Source organism: Wickerhamiella sorbophila, assembly GCF_002251995.1.
Source record: "Wickerhamiella sorbophila strain DS02 chromosome Unknown contig1, whole genome shotgun sequence".
NCBI classification, from domain to species: domain Eukaryota; kingdom Fungi; phylum Ascomycota; class Dipodascomycetes; order Dipodascales; family Trichomonascaceae; genus Wickerhamiella; species Wickerhamiella sorbophila.
Genome location: NW_020193984.1, coordinates 681,821 through 695,665, shown reverse-complemented (window position 1 = coordinate 695,665; position 13,845 = coordinate 681,821). Strand labels below are relative to the sequence as shown.

At 49.6% G+C, this 13,845-nt stretch overlaps 11 protein-coding genes across 11 annotated transcripts; 6 read left to right on the top strand and 5 right to left on the bottom strand.

Annotated features, from left to right (window-relative positions):
• Nucleotide 1: 1 nt before the first annotated feature.
• Nucleotides 2-643, top strand: B9G98_00424 (hypothetical protein; the record flags this gene model as incomplete). Its single annotated transcript, XM_024806982.1, has 1 exon — nucleotides 2-643. One exon carries the CDS (start codon nucleotides 2-4, stop codon nucleotides 641-643), a length of 642 nt encoding a protein of 213 aa, XP_024662750.1.
• Nucleotides 644-733: 90 nt separating this feature from the next.
• On the bottom strand, nucleotides 734-2,410 carry B9G98_00423 (Rab proteins geranylgeranyltransferase component A; the record flags this gene model as incomplete). The annotated part of the gene is made up of 1 exon (XM_024806981.1): nucleotides 734-2,410. One exon carries the CDS (start codon nucleotides 2,408-2,410, stop codon nucleotides 734-736), a length of 1,677 nt encoding a protein of 558 aa, XP_024662749.1.
• An 860-nt stretch (nucleotides 2,411-3,270) lies between these two features.
• B9G98_00422 (60S ribosomal protein L28) lies at nucleotides 3,271-3,720 on the top strand (the record flags this gene model as incomplete). Its single annotated transcript, XM_024806980.1, has 1 exon — nucleotides 3,271-3,720. The coding sequence occupies one exon, from the start codon at nucleotides 3,271-3,273 to the stop codon at nucleotides 3,718-3,720; it is 450 nt and encodes a 149-aa protein (XP_024662748.1).
• A 53-nt stretch (nucleotides 3,721-3,773) lies between these two features.
• On the bottom strand, nucleotides 3,774-5,372 carry B9G98_00421 (Peptide-N4-(N-acetyl-beta-glucosaminyl)asparagine amidase A; the record flags this gene model as incomplete). Its single annotated transcript, XM_024806979.1, has 1 exon — nucleotides 3,774-5,372. One exon carries the CDS (start codon nucleotides 5,370-5,372, stop codon nucleotides 3,774-3,776), a length of 1,599 nt encoding a protein of 532 aa, XP_024662747.1.
• A 188-nt stretch (nucleotides 5,373-5,560) lies between these two features.
• On the top strand, nucleotides 5,561-6,190 carry B9G98_00420 (hypothetical protein; the record flags this gene model as incomplete). The annotated part of the gene is made up of 1 exon (XM_024806978.1): nucleotides 5,561-6,190. The coding sequence occupies one exon, from the start codon at nucleotides 5,561-5,563 to the stop codon at nucleotides 6,188-6,190; it is 630 nt and encodes a 209-aa protein (XP_024662746.1).
• Nucleotides 6,191-6,202: 12 nt separating this feature from the next.
• On the bottom strand, nucleotides 6,203-7,450 carry B9G98_00419 (UDP-N-acetylglucosamine--dolichyl-phosphate N-acetylglucosaminephosphotransferase; the record flags this gene model as incomplete). The annotated part of the gene is made up of 1 exon (XM_024806977.1): nucleotides 6,203-7,450. The coding sequence occupies one exon, from the start codon at nucleotides 7,448-7,450 to the stop codon at nucleotides 6,203-6,205; it is 1,248 nt and encodes a 415-aa protein (XP_024662745.1).
• A 59-nt stretch (nucleotides 7,451-7,509) lies between these two features.
• On the top strand, nucleotides 7,510-8,175 carry B9G98_00418 (Survival of motor neuron protein-interacting protein yip12; the record flags this gene model as incomplete). The annotated part of the gene is made up of 1 exon (XM_024806976.1): nucleotides 7,510-8,175. The coding sequence occupies one exon, from the start codon at nucleotides 7,510-7,512 to the stop codon at nucleotides 8,173-8,175; it is 666 nt and encodes a 221-aa protein (XP_024662744.1).
• A 3-nt stretch (nucleotides 8,176-8,178) lies between these two features.
• On the bottom strand, nucleotides 8,179-9,096 carry B9G98_00417 (Splicing factor 3A subunit 1; the record flags this gene model as incomplete). The annotated part of the gene is made up of 1 exon (XM_024806975.1): nucleotides 8,179-9,096. One exon carries the CDS (start codon nucleotides 9,094-9,096, stop codon nucleotides 8,179-8,181), a length of 918 nt encoding a protein of 305 aa, XP_024662743.1.
• Nucleotides 9,097-9,228: 132 nt separating this feature from the next.
• B9G98_00416 (60S acidic ribosomal protein P1) lies at nucleotides 9,229-9,555 on the top strand (the record flags this gene model as incomplete). Its single annotated transcript, XM_024806974.1, has 1 exon — nucleotides 9,229-9,555. The coding sequence occupies one exon, from the start codon at nucleotides 9,229-9,231 to the stop codon at nucleotides 9,553-9,555; it is 327 nt and encodes a 108-aa protein (XP_024662742.1).
• Nucleotides 9,556-9,646: 91 nt separating this feature from the next.
• On the top strand, nucleotides 9,647-10,105 carry B9G98_00415 (hypothetical protein; the record flags this gene model as incomplete). Its single annotated transcript, XM_024806973.1, has 1 exon — nucleotides 9,647-10,105. The coding sequence occupies one exon, from the start codon at nucleotides 9,647-9,649 to the stop codon at nucleotides 10,103-10,105; it is 459 nt and encodes a 152-aa protein (XP_024662741.1).
• A 30-nt stretch (nucleotides 10,106-10,135) lies between these two features.
• B9G98_00414 (Putative arrestin-related trafficking adapter C2D10.04) lies at nucleotides 10,136-12,001 on the bottom strand (the record flags this gene model as incomplete). Its single annotated transcript, XM_024806972.1, has 1 exon — nucleotides 10,136-12,001. The coding sequence occupies one exon, from the start codon at nucleotides 11,999-12,001 to the stop codon at nucleotides 10,136-10,138; it is 1,866 nt and encodes a 621-aa protein (XP_024662740.1).
• Between the last annotated feature and the right edge of the window lie 1,844 nt (nucleotides 12,002-13,845).

The following is a 13,845-nucleotide window of genomic DNA, read 5'->3' as shown; positions in this document are numbered from 1 at the left end:
AATGGATTCAGCGCCAACGGAGTTTTTGAAAGCCAACGCGATTCTGGCGCAGGTTTTCGGCCATACACTCACCCATCTCATAGAGCTCGTACGGCAAATTATGATGGGCGTATTCAAGTCGATTGCTGCGGGGCTCGAGCAGACGCTGGGGCGTATAAACCAACAGCGGTACGGCGGCCAGCTGGGACTCGAGCTCAAACAGGGCTTGCAAGAATACAAATCGACGTACGCGAAGGCAATTGTGCGAGTCATTGACCGTATTGAGGCGTATGCCACGCGCAATGTGTTCAAGCTGGACGAATCGCTCGTGGACGAGGGGTATTTTCGTCTCGAGCCGTTTTCGCAGATCGATTACTCGCGATCAGGACGTCAATTGGACGCCGAAATTACCGAATCCGAGCAGTCGCTGGCCGACGAGATTGCTGCTCTGCAACAGACACGCCTCCTGAATGCGCAAATAGACCGCTGTCTCTCCTCTGCGGATCGCCTAGCCAACGCTCAGCCAGAAGCTGTGCCGGACGTTTCTGAGCTCGAGCCTTTAGCTCAACAGCTTCGGAACCTCACACACAGCCTGAAAACCGCACCGCCTCCAGCCCACTCGGTAGACCAAGAGTTTTTGCAAAGTATCCTATGGGCATCTTAAGGGCATGTAACGTCATTAATACATACCGTCTAACATAAATTATTTATCTAACAAAAAAAAGTGAGAAAAACAGGACTTGATGGACCCCGTTTAGAGATCCATTGGCATCATCTGGTCGTCGTCGGCAGGGGCTGGAGTGGCTTCTTCCTCGGCGTCCTCGTCTTCGAAATCGACGTCGAAAAAGTCGTCATCTGAGCCCACAACCGCTTCGTAGAGTTTGCGAGCCTGCTCAACCATGCCATCGTAACTGATTTCATTCAGCTGAGGAGGCACTTCCAGCACAGTTTTGAAGCCTTGCAAGGGTTTGGGCTCACAAGGGCTGCCCGACGACGCCTGCGTGTAGCCGAGCTTGAACAGGTATTGGAGCTTCTGTTTGGGCACAAAGTTCTGCATGCTCTGGCCCAATCTGACCGACGATACAACAGGGGTGCCGTCCGGTCGGAAGGCGACGTCGTTTTCGCTGAGAGGCCCCAGATCAAAGTCGGTCGTCGACTCCCGAAGAATGGACGCCTCCAGCCGCTCTAGTGCATCGCCCAGGTCCTTGCGTGCCCGTACAAGGTCCTTTTCGTTAGTGCTCAAGTACCAGCACGAATATCCCGCGGGCACCTGGCCTGATCCGGGACCGTAAACGACGGTGTGTACGGCTTGTTCGTTGTCTCCAGCCAGTGTACCTGGCGGGAACACAACGACTGCAGCACTTTCATGTTCAGCGAACCACTCTTTACATTCATTGCTCACCACTGCGACCAGTCGCGTGGTGTGCTGGTCGGCCAGTTGCACGGAGCGTAGCGGCCGAACAGGCGAGGGTTGTGAAGGCGACAAGAATACCTTTTCAGCCACTTGGACCCGCGATCCGTCGCTCAAAGTGGCGATATTGCTACTCTCATCGAAGGCTGTCAGCTGGACCCCTAATTTGTAGGTCGCCCCAGCAACTGCCGCCGACCGACAAAACCCTTGGGCCAGTTCACCTCCCGATCCATACATCGAATACAACACTGGGAAGTGGCCGTAAATATCCAGGGATAGCAGGTACCGACGAATTCGGGTCAACGCCAGCGAAGCTGGAACATGAATAGTGTCGCAGAGGCCAATTGCCACCACAAGCTCGGTAATCTGCTGTTCCTCCAATTTGAACTTGGCCGACATAAACTCATCGGCAGGAACGCCACCAAGTGACTTGTACATTTCCTCGTCAATTTTCCATTCGGCAATGAACTTGATGAACTTCATGAGATTGCGCTTGGTGGTAGCGGAGAGAGTTTGGTCGGTGAAAATCTCTTGTTTGTTGCCCGACACTTTCTCGAAGCTGTCTCGTTGATACGTGTGGAATTGACCCAAGGGTTTGAATTCAAGGTATTTAAAAACCCGCGATTTGATCAGGACATCCAGCATGTCACTCTTGGCAAACAGAATGTGAGGGGCCAGATCCACCAGGTAGCGTTTGGTATCCATTGGTCGCGGAACATAGAGCTGTGCATTCATGTTCAGATTATCTGCGCCATTTGCTACATCGTTGAGCCAGTGTTGGAGCTCTTTCATGTTCAAACACGCAGAGGTATCTCCGTAGAAAGAGTTTGCATCAATGTGCAAAACGTTTGTTCCCTGCCAGGCAAGCGCGGCGGCAAGGACGCTTTCTACGAGACCAGTGCCGCAGATCAAAACGTCGCAAGTTTCAGGCACTGTTTCGATAGTAGGACGGTCGACACCTGCCAGCGGTGGCACAACGGATCCTCTACGAGTGGCGCTTTTGGCAGAATAGGAAGACATTGGCAGCCACGAGTATGTTCACAGTGAAGATAGAACTAGCAAAGTTCTATTCAAGGTTCTTTCGCGTGTAATTAGTTGGTTTTATGTCCACCAACTGTTAATTTACGCGACCTAGCAAGGCGGGGAGGTGCAGATTTTTATTGATGACAAAGTGGGCCGACGGAAGAGGCAACCACTACTTATTCGAAATGGTGACTGAGAGAGGGCGGAACAAAATTTTTACTTGCACATAGAAGGGTTGAGGTAAGCAAGACAAGGCCAAATACCTCCACGTGACCTGGGGTATACGCACCAGAAAGAAATGCCGTGGAAACGACAAAACTCTTTGAACCTTCAATTAATCCAACCACAATCATAATTTGGTAGTTTTCCACCGCAGGCTTCAATGCTATCACGCAGGTCGTCCTCACTACGAATTGCGGCAAACCAGAGAACCTACTAGCACCTACACTTGAATTATCAATCCCAAAGTCCAATTGACCTTCATGAGCCGTTGGAAACCCGTACTACCAAGTTCTTTACATGTAGCAGTGAAAACAGATGGTAGATGGAGCAACCCAACCTGCGGGCGTCTTATAAGCGAACCCTAAAATTCCGACTGATCAGAATATAGATGTGTGGGACTTTTGTCAACATAGCGACCAGAATGAGAAACACTAATGAGAACCGGAAAAAAATCAATGCAAAACTTTTGCATTTCGACCCTCGCCGTGCCTCTTGGTCTTTATCATCCACCAACGGGCCTATCTGGCCATTAGTCATACAACTTTTTCTCCAAACAGTGTTAGGGCTTAGGGCATACAAAGTCCAAAAGTTCATCACTCTAAGTATCGACTCGACGATCCCGCTTCACCACAGATATGCCTACTCGTCTCTCTAAAACCCGCAAGTCGCGCGGCCACGTTTCTGCCGGTCACGGTCGTATTGGCAAGCACCGCAAGAACCCAGGTGGTCGTGGTATGGCTGGTGGTCAGCACCATCACCGTACTAACTTGGACAAGTACCATCCTGGTTACTTTGGTAAACTCGGTTTCCGTCACTTCCACCTCCTCCGCAACCGTCAGTGGCGCCCTGTTCTGAACGTGGACAAGCTCTGGACTCTTGTCCCCGCTGAGGACCGCGAGAAGTATCTTTCTTCTCCCAACCCCCAGGCTGCCCCCATCATCGATACTCTGGCTGCTGGCTACGGCAAGGTCTTGGGCAAGGGCCGCATCCCCGATGTCCCCGTCATTGTCCGTGCTCGCTTCGTTTCTGAGCTTGCTGAGAAGAAGATCAAGGCTGCCGGTGGTGCCGTCGAGCTCATCGCCTAAATAATTCCTGATATCATATCTAACAAAAAAAACCTAGCACTTTAACCTTTTTCTTATGGCATGCGGGCTTTGAACCCGTCTTCAGCTGCTTGATAGATGCCTGTGCCCTTATTGTTGATAAGAGTTGGAGTGTTATCGCAGGACTGATCGGTTTCAGATACAATTTCGCGATTCACTGCCCGCACCGAGTGAGCATAAGTAGGGTGTTTGTCGAAGTACGAGCCGAGACAAACCCCTGTTTCATTTTGACCACCCCAAGTGCCATTGTGACCAGCAACTACTTTGTATTTCCCGCCAGCTTGATCAATTCCAACTTCGTAGGTTTGGGCCAGCGTGATCTGGTCGGTAGCGAGAGTCAATGCTAGGGCGTAGCCATGTTCTCGAGAGAACGAATCAGAAGTCAGCTCTTTTGAGTTGGTTTTCACAAAAGTGCTCCGACCCTCGGCGTCAAAAGCAAGAATCCGACTGTCTTCCAAAACGCTCGAATGGCTCACGGTTTGAGCCGACTCAACATAATAAGATTTACCGTGTAATAATAGATCCGCAGAGTTTCGCAGAGTGTGGCTAACTTGAATGATTTGAGTTGTGGGTAACTGCACGATCTGCGGGCTGTCTTTGCGATAGGTTTGATGGGTTCCTCCAGTGCCTTGGGCGCCGGGTTCCTCCCAAGTCAATAGTGCAACACTGATCAACCAGTCCTTTCCAATCTGCTTCTGACTGTACCCATTTCCTACACGGATACCAATGGGAGTATCGGAGTCCCAAAGGCGAGGCAAAAAGGGAGTGATATCGATATAGTACGCGGGCACGTCGAAGGTGCGTAACCCCATAATCGGAGTCCACAGACGAGGCTCGAAACCTCCAGTATAGATTTGAGGAAAGGGATCTGCGTACCCTGCAAGACGGCCATCTACGTACACTTCGACAAGTCGCGTTGCTCCTCCATCGCCTGAATACTTCATGTACCAGAACTCCTCACCTGCATTGCCGCTGGCGTGAACCTGCAGAACAGCCCTTACAGTGTCTTGGCTGAGTTTGTTCACGACCAATTCCTCATTCGTAGGGAAACTGAGCAAGGGCGATACTGCTTTAATCTCTGTGGGAGGTTCTTCAGCGTACCAGCTTGACTCCTGGATCTGTACCTTGGAGTCTCCTGTTTTGTAGTAGAAAGCAGTCAAGGTCGTATTGAAGTGGCCAGTATACACATCATTCATGATATTATTCAATTGAACCGTCAGCTTCCGGGGAGAGCTCAGCAAAGGCAATGCAAACGACATGTCTTTGGTGAAACTCGAGGTTATCGCAGAGAGGTTACCCGGCTCCGGGGTGGAGGGCCGCCAGACCTCTACGTCGTCGAGGTAGATATGCGCCAGACGATCGTACTGGCGGCCGAAACTGTCGAATTGTAAGTAGAACTTGACGTGGTCGAAGTCGACATCTGGCGGATTGTAACTGCGCACGAAGTCATGTCCCCAGGAGTTCTCAATGACCTCTTGGAACAGCACCTGAGAAGCTACTACTGGGCCAAAGTTCGGCGTAGGAATGTAGTATTCTGTCACAAGAACAGGTTCTGAGCTCAATTGAGTATCGGAACCCCACCAAAGCAGGTAATTCAAGACGCCACAGATCCAGGTGATGCCGTGCCGTGTCATTTGGTAATGGCAAGTTAGTGCTTGTGCATCTATCATATGTAAATTCAAACAGGCGGCGATCGGAAAATTCGGGCTAAAACGTGCTTTCACTCTGTAAAAATATTCGCCTTTGACATCCTCAGGCTCACAAAACTATTCACCCCCCCAAAGTCGCGCACCCAACCAACCCACGTTGTTTCCCTTTAGTCATGTGGACAGTGGAATCGGCCATTCCTGGAGATCTGAAAGAGCGTATCGCACGGCTCGCCGCCAATAATGCGCCGCCGTTCGCATACATGGCCGCATTTTTAGAGATCGTGTCCCGACTGAAAACCCAAAAACGCACCGGCTGGATCGATCGCGACGTTCCTCAACCGGAATCGATTGCAGACCATATGTACCGCATGGGGGTGATTTCAATGCTGTCTGGCCGGAGCGACCTCGATATTGGGCGCTGTGTTCAGATCGCGCTTGTTCACGATATTGCGGAAAGTATTGTGGGAGATATCACGCCCTACGCGGATGTGACCAAGGAAGAAAAGCACCGACGCGAACTTGAAGCGATTATTTACATTCGCGATTTGGTCTCAAACTTCAACAAGCAGGCCGGCGAGCTGATCTACGACTTGTGGAACCAGTACGAAAACCAGACTTCCCCAGAAGCTGTGCTTGTGAAAGATATCGACAAGTTTGAGCTCCTTGTCCAGGCCTCCGAATACCAGATCATGCATCCCAAAATCGACCTTAGCGAGTTCCGTGCCGTCAAAGACCTCATTAAAACTGACGAGGTTAAAGAGTGGGCCGAAGGTCTTGAAAGTTACACGAATATCAACATCTAATACATGCAAAGCCTATGCACCAAATATCAGTTTAGCCAATTGATGTCTGAGGATGATTGCAAGAATTCCCCAGGCGAATTGTAGCGATAGTAAAACCATTGTCAAGTGGTCCTCGCGCAGGGGACCGATATGCACTAGTGTCAGGTTGATGAGGGTCATGTTTGACACCTCCATTTTGCTGGCGTCCTCCCAGACTCTGATGAGACGGAACTTGGCCAGGGCGCGCAGAACGGTCTTTACCGCACTGTTGCACTTGGAAACATCGGCCCGCGATGGCTCCAGCTTGCCCGTTTTCTCGTTATATACAGGCATACGATGACGAGGACAAGGCACGAGATGAAACAACTGAGGGAGTGAATACAAAAAGTTGAAAATCTGGGGGCCACAGAAACTCAATAAAGTTTTGGAGAAATGGCCAAGAATTCCCACCACTGCAAACACCATCCCGGCAAAGTAGCAATATGTATCACCCACGAACCCGCGAGCGGGCCACCAATTGTACTTGAGTAATGGCAGCGATGCCAGGACAAACGGAAGCATGATATATGTGCTGAGGAGATGATTGTCCATTACAGGGCATGGAGGACCTGAAATGTATAAATAGTCGTTGATTAGAACACACACCCCGAGTACAACTGACTGGCCGACCTCAAGCCCGTTGAGTCCAGCGTATATGTTGATGCAGTTGGTGCAGAAGATGGAGAAGGCACCCATATAGGCGTAATATAAGAAGCCCAGGTCAATGGTCGAACCCATTTCGAGGAACGGCGGCAGCACAATACTGGTCTTACCCCAGTTGACATAGTACACCATGAGCATAGGGATGGCTGCGATTGCTGGCAAAAAGAACTTGTGGCGCCATCTAAGATCAAATAAATCATCAGCAACTCCAAGCATCAGCATGGACTGAATGCTCAAGATCGCACTCAGATACGCGGCCAATTTGTGGTGGGGGAACTGCCCGTCCGAAAACGTGTCTGTCAGGTGGTGGTAGAAGGCAAAGGGAATAAACAACAGCAGCGAGAACAGATAAAAGACCCCTGTGATCAGACCCAACGTCTCGGGGAGCAATGGCCGGTCCTTTTTGAGAACATCCCGGCCACTGAACCCGACTTTGATCATGGACGGAGAGGCTACGGGCAGCATTTTAGCAACAACAACTGCATTTGCGACGCCAAACCCAAACGAAGACACCAGCGCCCTACGCTGGGTATTGAATATTAGAGCCAGCCCCACCAGAAACGCGGCAGTCTTCAACATAGTCCACGTGCTGCTATCGAGTCAAGAGTGATAAATCGACGTTCGTTACATAAACGATTATGCCCACATCAGGGCGGTTAGATCCACAATTTGGACAGCGATCTGCGTTTCCAATTGAGTCAGATATCGTTGCCACTGAGGGAGAGCCAACTAACGGAGTGGAATATGTTCTGAAAGTGCGCCAAGAGGCCGAGGAGATGGCTCAGAGGGTGATTGATTCTGAGCCGGCAGTCAAAAGAATAGCCAAGCGACCGGCATCAACTACGCCGGTGCTTGATTATGACGAGAGTGCCGACTATAAAGTGTTTGAGTATACGAAGCAGGCGCTTGGGGTTGAGGGAGGACGCACTTTACTGGAGCTGTACGCACGAGGGAGAGAAGTTGTCAACAACAAGGACATTGAACCCTGCGATTGCGATAGTCAAGCTACATGGAAAGAATATATACAGGAAAACCCACCCTTGACTCTAGATCACAGCTCGAATCTTCGGGTTATAAAGTACTTGGCCCGCTGGGGTCGTCAAAGGTGGACGGTCAGTATGGCTCACTGGGCCTGGATAACGGTGATTCGTTTACCAGAGGTTCTGACTGCAGACGAGATTGCACTTTTACGAGATTTGGTGAGAGCAGACGAGACTGAAGAAGAGGACATTAGGCAGTTTCTCGATGCAATCCGCCGCATAGCCGTGGACCAGTTTGGCCAAGCCGACCTTAGAAAACAATAAATATTACCGACGTTTCCGAGGAACGTCGGGTTTAGCCGCCATCATGCGTTTAAGATTAGAAGCAGCCTGCGAAGTATCCAAGTTAGTAGTGGCCTGCCGTTGGCGAGAAACGTCCCTTTGCTGTTTCCATGTTGGATCCAGATTCATGATACGCATATGCTCGTCAAATTCACTAGCAGGTATAAGTTCGCCAGTGTAAGGTGATCTGAGCTTGATCTCGTTGTTTTTGGGCTGCAGGGCTTTGACCTGGACGTCTTCTTTTCGAAGAGGCCGATTGTCGATTTTCTCAGCGTCCGTAAACACCACTGTCTCAATTACAACGAAATCTTGCCAGTCAATTCTCGAAAACTCGTTGCGTTCTTGCTCTTTTCTTTGTAGTTGTATTTTATCCTGCTCATTTCGTAGCTTCAGTTCTTCAGCTCGATCCGTAGCCTTTTCCAAAACGTTGGCATTTAAAAGACCACGTACTCGATCAGGGATTTTCAAAATTGTGTACTGATCAACGTATGCTTTGAAAAGTGCATTTAACGAGTGTGTGGGTGCCAAAAACGCGAACTGAGCTTGTTCTGGCAACGCTTTAGGAAACTCGGGATCCTTCGATGTGTACAGTGCTGTGAGTTTGATCACCTTGAGATATTTACTGGAAATAGCCGGCTGATCCACAACAAACATCAGGGGCTCGACAGAGACCTGCTTTTTTGGCTCTTCCTCCAATTGTTCATCTCCGGCGCTTTCACCCTCATTGTTCAACCGCCATTGGTACCACTCATAGAAAGGGTCAGCAGGATTCAAGAAGCTGAACAGCCTCGGCTTTGTCAAAAGCAGCCTCCGGGGTGTACTTCCATCTCCTTGTCTAATAACAGCGACCGTTTTGTCAATAACTGTTCGCACATCCGGGGGAGGAACTATCGCTGGTTCCATGACTCAGCTAGGAGGAGCACGCGGAGAGCTAAGTAGCCCAGGCCATCAACCTTAGGGCGTAGGGCAGACAAAGGTCACGATTTGTAACTCAATATCCGCTTACCCCAGGCGGTGACGAGTCTCGACACGGATATGTCTAATCTCGCCGTTTCGTACGCTGCCGTTATTCTGGCCGATTCCGATTTGGAGATCACCGCCGATAAGCTTATTGCCCTCACTGAGGCTGCCAAAATTGAGGGTGTCGAGCCCATCTTTGCCCAGCTTTACGCTAAGGCTATTGGCTCTGTCAACACCAAGGAGCTTTTGACCGCTTTCGCTTCCGCTGCTTCCGCTGGCCCCGTTGCCGGTGGTGCTGTTGCTGCTGCTGGTGGTGCTGGTGCCGCCGCTGAGGCCGAGGCCGAGCCCGAGAAGGAGGAAGAGGAGTCCGATGGCGACATGGGCATGGGTCTGTTCGACTAAACTATTCCTTTCACCCTTTAAATAGCATAATCTCTGCTTTATTTTAAGCTATAACAATAGAATCGCTCTCCGGTGCAGCAGACTTGTCATCATGACGCTGTTTGAGCAGGTTCAGCGCCGGCAGGCTGCTGGCGCGCGGTCGCGACCAGAGCCCATTGATTTTGACCGAACATTGCTGCTGGCGCCCCTCGTGTTGATGCATTTTGTTCTTGCATACCTGGTTCGGCTGCAGTATTCACAAGAAGTGTCTCTAAGTATAGCCCTCAGCGAATCATGGGTTTCGATTCCGGTGTTTTGGGCACTGCTATCACTTCCTAGATCGTACTTTAACTCCAAACTTTCTCAAGCACTGCAGGTGGTCGCGGGAACGTGTTTGGGCAGCTACCTGGTGTACATTGCCAACGAGGAGGGCTACTACGCGACGATGAAGAAGGCGCCCCCTCTCGGCGCTCTGTTTGCCTGGTTATTTATCGAACTCTACTGGTACAACGCTGTTATCTGTCTTTTAGCAGTATCCGGTTATTTATGGGTTACGGGGTATTCTCTTTAAATAGTTTCGTTATAAAGTCTAATTATTGAATCAGGCCGGCTGATCATAAACATTACTATTAACTCTTTGGACCACAGATGTTCCATCGTAGTCAGAGCTTTGGTTGCTGCTAGCTTCTGATCCAACAGTTGCTGAAGCAGTAGCCGCAGCAGTAGCCGTAGCCGCAGCAGCTACGGCCGATAACGATTGCTCGGCTGAACCGTCTTTGTCGCCAACAAATTTACACGGAGAACCCACAATTTCGTGGTTCAGAGCCTGGTCAAATGTCGGAGGTGTATCTTCTTGAGCGTCGGTACTGCCACTATCGTATCCAGGTAGGTTTATACTCTCTTGCACACAGTGACGACTCAGCAGCACAAACGGCGTGTCGATTTTAACCTCAAAATGACTTCGCTTCTCATCGCCCTCATCATAGCGAGAGACCCGCAAGCCGACAATAAGACGATGTTTGATTTTGACATAAGGAGAGACCATATCTGGCTCCAAAAAGCGTTTTTCTCCGTTGCGGCCACGTCCATAAGCTTGGGGCAAGGCGTGAATGGGTCTGTCGGAGTCTGTGGCCATAACAAGATCGCATTGGATGTGAGTGGGTTCGGTAGGGTGAAGGAGAGTACCCATTCGGGATGCAGAAGGAGGTGAATCTTCATTCAAGTTCTGCGTGGGAGCACTTATCTGCACTAGCCCCAGTCTCAGCGAGTGATCGTTTGTGTGAATACTATAATCCGTGGAGAACAGATACGACACAGATTCTAAGGCGTATACTCGAATCTGATGTACCATTACGTCCAGGCCAGGCATCGGAAGCAAGGAAATTGACAGCCTTACCGGCTCATTGAGAACAACGTATCTTTGATCAAGACTCACGCTGTATACCAAGCGTTCATCCCAAACTCTCGACAAAACGACGCCGTGGGAGGAAGACGGGTCTTCCGCGGCAGCGGGGGGAGCGCGGCAAACCTCGATTTCTAGTTTGCCCGTGACGTTAGGATTGAAAGCTCCTGCTCGCACTACGCGGGCAGCCAAAAAGTGTTTCACATGACCATTGGGCACATTCGATGTTTCCGGGCAACTAGAGTCCATAATAATCCCAAAATGGAATACGTATTCACCGGCAGGGTATAGCACACTGTCACTAGCCACGGGAGGATAGCGGACTTTACGCACAGGCTCTTCGAGCGGAGCAAACAGGGGCAAGCCATTCTGCAGCGACGTTTTGCTGCTATGTATGACTCTGTTGGTTTTACTTTGACGCACATTTGTAGGTTCGTTGCGCAAAATTGCAGTGTTGGCACCATACTGGTCTTGAATCACTGTGGAGGCGCTTTGGTCGAATTTGGCCATCGACTCTTGGTGGTTACGTTTTACCGCCTCAGACGGTACAAAATCCCAATAATGTTGGGCAAGATAGACCACATCCTCCAGTTCTGCTGCTGTAGGCAGTGGAGCGTCGACCAGCACGGTTGGCTGGGGGACAAGGGTCCAGACGGTACGGGAGACCGTGTAGAGGACAAGGCTCAGCTGTTTTATACGGGTTGGTTTTGACAATTTGAGAACAACAGAGCCTCTAAGAACGGCCCCAGAGGACGAACTGGCTGATGTAGACTCCTCGAAGGTGGGTAGGTCCTCGTCGCTAGGGGGGGATCTTAAGTGCCCGCCCGAGGAATCCCCCGAAACAGGCTGCTGGGGAGGCGGGCTCGCACGATGGGAGGCGCTTCCACCGCGGTTAGCGGGTCTTCTACGACCAAAAAGGTTCCCGCCTCGGTTCGCCGGCAAGAAAACTACAGGTTCTTGCAGGCCAATTGCGATATCGACATTCCCACTGTGTGAGGTGTTCACTGACCGAGGTATTCCTATTGAGTGGCGGAAAATGCTATTCGTGGCCGGCTGGGCCGGCATTGACATATAATACGCTGTTTAAAAGCCGATAGAGCGTTGGTGCGTCTGAAATAACCACCTAAACGGCCGTGGTCTGCGCAGTGTTGTAAGGGTGAAGGGGGGGTGCGCTTGGCTTTTCTGAAATTTTTCCCAACCACACAGGCCTTCCTGCACGAGGGTAAGGGTAAAGTGCACGCGGGCACTTGAGATTGTGGGGCCTGAGGGAATGATAATCCAACCATAGCGTACACAGGGGATTTGAAAAACGTAACAAGACTGACTATTCTGAGATATGGGTAGTTGGGATGAACTAGAATTTTGGGGCTTCAGTCTCTGTCTTGAAAGTGCAAGGTGTCGTGGTTTAGATCTGGTGCAAACATAGATGCTATTAATATTCATGAGTGTGTTAGGAATATTGGTAGCGGTCCACTTGAACTATGCAAAGCATTCTACTCGGGGGTTTGTGATACGGCCAATTGTTAACACTGTATGCCACATGTTTCATGTGAACTGCTACATGGTGAAAAAGTGAGTAGTACATGACTCTAGTAGACAATTGTATCACTGACCTTATACACAGACATAGTCTGCCAATCGAGATCCAAACTCTAAGCGGAGGTCTTCGAAGCATATAATCATCGAACGCGGTACGTTTGAATAACAAGACTCGTCACTAGCATAAAGGCATTTTTGAGGGGTAGAGGTACCAAATGCTTCTTTTGCCAATGATGCTTATCGCAGTTGAACTAGGATGCCTCTTTTGCTGATATCAGTTAGAGTGGTCATAGTCAATTAAAGTAGTGTCAAGGAGCCAAAACAAGCCAGAAACCATCCTCTGACGCATGATAAAGCTATACCAAAAATTAAACATAGAAGAACAGCGAGCTTCGTTGTCAAAGATGCCGCCGACGACGAGTCAAACAATTGATATTGTTACACCCACTATTGCTTCTACACGGCTTCCTCTACTTGTGAGCTTTTCACACTTATAACAGATCGGATGCAAAGTGGAGTATTCGGAGAATAGCGGAGCGGAATTAGAAATAAATACACTACGGAACTTCAAAAGAAAGAGGCTCATGGAGTCCTTTCAAATCAACCTTGAAACCATCCGAAAACCAATTCAGTCAACAGGTACACGCCCAGACCCCCATTTTGGTTCATCCAAGATTACGGTTGAGTTCAATGACATAAATGCGCGACTTCATGCTTCAGGTACAGGTTCCGTAAAAATAGGCATAGGTGCGCGGTAGCTCGAGCAAATTAACCGGAATAGAGCGCATTTACACCATCTTGCCTTGGAATAACACTGTCTGACCTTAGGAAGTTAATAATTAGTTCCAATGATAGCTGATTTGAATAGGAATAACTTAGTTACTTCGTTTCCAACTCTATTCAATTACGGTTCATTCGAATAAAGTTATATTGGCGAAGCTATTGACACAACTGTGGTGTCGGGCCTTCAGAAATTGTCGTCGTTAACGTGCTCGGTTCCTTCAAAAGCTGAGATCAGGTCTTCAATGGGACCGTCAAATGTGGCAGGCTTGGCAATTTTAACACCAAGGACACAGGCCGTCAATGTGAAAAGATACAAAAAGTTCATAAATGGTTAGGAGTCAAAATAGAATGGCTAACAGAGACAAGCTATATACTCTAAACCTCAGGCCTCGGGCCCTTACCCTCAGGCTTTGTCCTACATTTGGGCACACTCTGAGCTTGAGTATTTGAAAAGCTACCTAGTGTCAATAGTAGTTCATTCTTATATGTACTCAATAGCCAGTCGTTCCGAAATGTAGCTTTCGGGTATTGCGCTAGTCGGTATACCGACTCAAAACTTCTGCGCGCAATACACAGCATTTTCGTGG